This window comes from Hyalella azteca, unplaced genomic scaffold (assembly GCF_000764305.2).
Source record: "Hyalella azteca isolate HAZT.00-mixed unplaced genomic scaffold, Hazt_2.0.2 contig8063, whole genome shotgun sequence".
In the NCBI taxonomy this organism is placed as follows: Eukaryota; Metazoa; Arthropoda; class Malacostraca; order Amphipoda; family Hyalellidae; genus Hyalella; species Hyalella azteca.
Genome location: NW_025938169.1, coordinates 7,190 through 11,240, shown reverse-complemented (window position 1 = coordinate 11,240; position 4,051 = coordinate 7,190). Strand labels below are relative to the sequence as shown.

Sequence of the window (4,051 nt, the reverse complement as noted above, 5' to 3'; positions counted from 1 at the left end):
GGTGTGGGGGGGGGTGTGAAGGAATTGTTATGGTTGTGAAGTCAGTGAAGGAATTTTTTTAGGTTGTGGTGGAGGTGGTGGTAGAAAAATTTGGTAATAGAGAAATTTGGTATGGTATCGATGGTTGGGTTGGAGGGATTTAGTTCTTGTTGTGGTGATGGTTGAGGATTTTTTAGGTTGTGGAGTTGGTGGTAGTTTTTTTTATGGTTGTGTAAGTAGGGGTTAGTATAAAATAGAGTGGGGACGTGTGGTGATATTGGGGGCGCCAACCACACCAGCAACACCACCACCACCACCACCACCATCACAAATTGATGGTGGTGGTATTGTTGGTGGTTGTGACCATTGTTTCAACTAACCACGGTGGTTTAAAGGGTTGGGAAATGTTTGAACAAGATACAAACGGACCTGCACGGTTGGCACGTGTAAATAACTAACTTGAATACTTCGTTGTATGATGAACGTGAAGACACAGACGATAAAAATTACACAGCCGACACCACAGGAGGGTTCTTGTGTTCATACAGACTAATACATCCAGGCTAATACATTCGGACTAATATATACAGTGTAATAGATATAGACTAACATATACAGAATAATACAGACTAATATGATAGATGGCCACCTAAAAACCGCCCGTAGCCTGTAGGACATTTGTGCCAATATGGCCGCACCTTAGAGAAGCTATAGACTTCCCGACCTAAGGACTGTCGACTGGCAGATGCCAGGACTGCCGACCTAAGGACTGCCGACCAAAGGACTGTCGACCTAAGGACTGCCGATCTAAGGACTGCCGACCAAAGGACTGTCGACCTAAGGACTGCCGACCTAAGGACTGCCGACCTAAGGACTGCCGACCTAAGGACTGCAGACCTAAGGACTGCCGACCTAAGGACTGCCGACCTAAGGACTGCCGACCTAAGGACTGCCGACCTAAGGACTGCCGAACTAAGGACTGCCGACCTAAGGACTGCCGACCTAAGGACTGCCGACCTAAGGCCTGCCGACCTAAGGACTGCCGACCTAAGGACTGCTGACCTAAGGACTGCCGACCTAAGGACTGCTGACCTAAGGACTGATCAAGGACTGAGTCCGTAGTCCCGAACACCCACACTAATGATTGGGTCACATTGTCCAAATATTGATATACTTTCTGCCTATAGCATTGATACTTTATTTTTGCTGGGCAAAACTGGGTCAAGATGGTTCATGCAAGGGCAAAAAGTACATCGATACGTGGACAAAAATTCTATGTTTTTCTGAGTGAACTCTTGAAGGCATGTCGCTGCTGCCATGTACAGAAGTGATGGCCGACACTGAGAAAACGATGTGGTTCAACATTGCGAGGCTCCTCCACGAAAACAGCCACACTAGGTCTCAAATTTCACGGAGATGCCAGGACAGTGCAGGATATTCGTGGCTGAGTCGCATTTTACGCGAGGAAATTCCGGATGGTGGAAAAGGATATTTAGTATAGTATAGTATAGTATAGTATAGTATAGTATAGTATAGTATAGTATAGTATAGTATAGTATAGTATAGTATAGTATAGTATAGTATATGTTCAGACTAGAAGTTCATACACCCCTACGGACCTGGCAAAAGTCCAGGTAAATAAGCAATTTGAAGTCACTTTAGGAAAGATCTGCTCAAAATGTCAGTTTTTATATCTCTTGTGAACAAGTCACGAAAATTATATGAATCGGCGATATGCCTAACCTGGCCTATTTTACAACGCCGTCACTAATATATTATACTATGCTGTACTATGCTATACTATGCTGGACTATGCTGTACTATGCTGTACTATGCTATACTATGCTATACTATACTATGCTTTACTACAATACACTATACTACGCCTTATGACTTTATAACGAGTTCAGTCCTCGGTCACGCTGATGCGCCGCCTTCGTCGTCCTCCGTCTCTGAGTCGTCGATAGGCAGGTCACTCCGCCCTCGGGTCCCGGAGGTATAGGTGAACGTGTTCCGTCTATTTGCCCTCCTTTGGGCAGCTGATGCAAGATGCTGTTGCTTGTCACTTGCTGAGGGTACTTTCCCATAACTGGACAATCCGGGATCTTTCTTAACCAATTGTCCAGTCGTCTCTTGAATGTTGCAAGGGTGAACTCCCCTCCTCTCAGCGCTTTTGGCAAGGCATTATAGAGCCTCGGTCCTGCAACGGACAGTGATCCCTCACGGAGAGTCTGTACTCTGGCCGCGGCTCGGTTATTAAATGGGGGAACCTCGCACAGTCTCCCTCCCCTCCTTTCGTGGTCACGTGTCACTATTCTGTAGGCCTCACTCTCAAAGTTGGGAGCCAGTCCGGTTATCATCTTCCAAGTATACAGTATGATATACCTTTCTCTTCTCCTCTCCAGTGAGTACAGTCACAGGTGTTTCAGCCTTTCCCAGCAGTTCAGGTTTAGCTCCCTCATGCCGCTGTCCTATTGTGAAGGTCCGGTGGACTTACTCGTTTCCGCACCGCGCCCGCTTCGAGCGGCGCCCAAAGCTAGCAGCAGTACTAAAGATTGAGGCACTCGAGAGCTCAGAAGAGCGTAATCATTGGCGCTGCTTCTCTCGTTCTGAATGTCCGCCATATCCACTCCATCCATTGTCTGCATTGTGCAACTATTTCTTCGATGTGGTCATCGAATGTGGCTACGATACTCATCAACATTCCGAGATCTCGAACAAGTTGCTTCTCCTCAATTTCTGTGCCGTCTGATGCTAGGTGGCGATACAGCATCCCGACCTCCGTACCAACTCTGTATCTCATTACTTCGAAAATAGTGCCGTTGAATTGCTTATTATTTACTAACGCCGAATCGTAGGTTGTTGACACACTGCACATTACACACTACACTATGGCCATACAATACTATACTACATTATACTATAACATACTTTAATCCACTATACTATGCTATAGGTCACCTTTCGGTTGCCACTCTCGCCTTATTAGGGTCAAATGACACGCAAAATCAGCGGCTGGCCCAGACTCTTCGTGAGGGATCTCTCTTCTTGGTCCAGACTCTTCATAACGGATCTCCGTTCTTGGTCCAGACTCTTTGTGATGGATCTCTCTTCTTGGTCCAGACTCTTCGTGATGGATCTCTCTTCTTGGTCCAGATTCTTCGTGATGGATCTCTCTTCTTGGTCCAGACTCTTCGTGATGGATCTCTCTTCTTGGTCCAGATTCTTCGTGATGGATCTCTCTTCTTGGTCCAGACTCTTCGTGATGGATCTCTCTTCTTGGTCCAGATTCTTCGTAATAGATCTCTCTTCTAGGTCCAGACCCTTCGTGATGGATCTCTCTTTGGTAAAGACTCTTCGTGATGGATCTCTTNACCCACCTTTGTCCCCCGCCCTGACCCACCTTTGTCCCCCGCCCTGACCCACCTTTGTCCCCCGCCCTGACCCACCTTTGGCCCGAGGAGGGTCCCTTGTTACCCACCGACCGCAGATAACGTCCTGCCGCCTGCCTGTGAATGGCGCTAGACCGGTAGACCGGTAGACCAGTAGACCAGTACACCATTAGACCAGTAGACCAATAGACCAGTAGACCAGTAGACCAGCAGACTAGTAGACCGTACCAGTTGACCAGTAGACCAGCAGACCGGTACACTACTAGACAAGTAGACCATTAGACCGGTAGACCGGTAGACCGGTAGACCGGTAGACCAGTTGGCCAGTAGACCAGAAGACCAGTAGACCGTGCCAGTTGACCAGTAGACCAGCAGACCAGTAGACCATACCAGTTGACCAGTAGACCAGCAGACCGGTACACTACTAGACAAGTAGACCATTAGACCAGTAGATCAATAGACCAGTAGACCAGTAGACCAATGGACCAGTAGACCAGTAGACCAGCAGACCAGTACACCACTAGACAAGTACACCATTAGACCAGTAGACCAATAGACCAGTAGACCAGTAGACCAGCAGACTAGTAGACCGTACCAGTTGACCAGTAGACCAGCAGACCGGTACACTACTAGACAAGTAGACCATTAGACCGGTAGACCGGTAGACCGGTAGACCGGTA

General features: G+C 47.7%; 1 protein-coding gene across 1 annotated transcript; it reads left to right on the top strand.

Annotated features, from left to right (window-relative positions):
- Positions 1-29: 29 nt before the first annotated feature.
- LOC108665831 (keratin-associated protein 4-3-like) lies at positions 30-1,040 on the top strand. The gene is made up of 2 exons (XM_018152635.1): positions 30-40; positions 725-1,040. Exons 1-2 carry the CDS (start codon positions 30-32, stop codon positions 1,038-1,040), a joined length of 327 nt encoding a protein of 108 aa, XP_018008124.1.
- Positions 1,041-4,051: the final 3,011 nt, after the last annotated feature.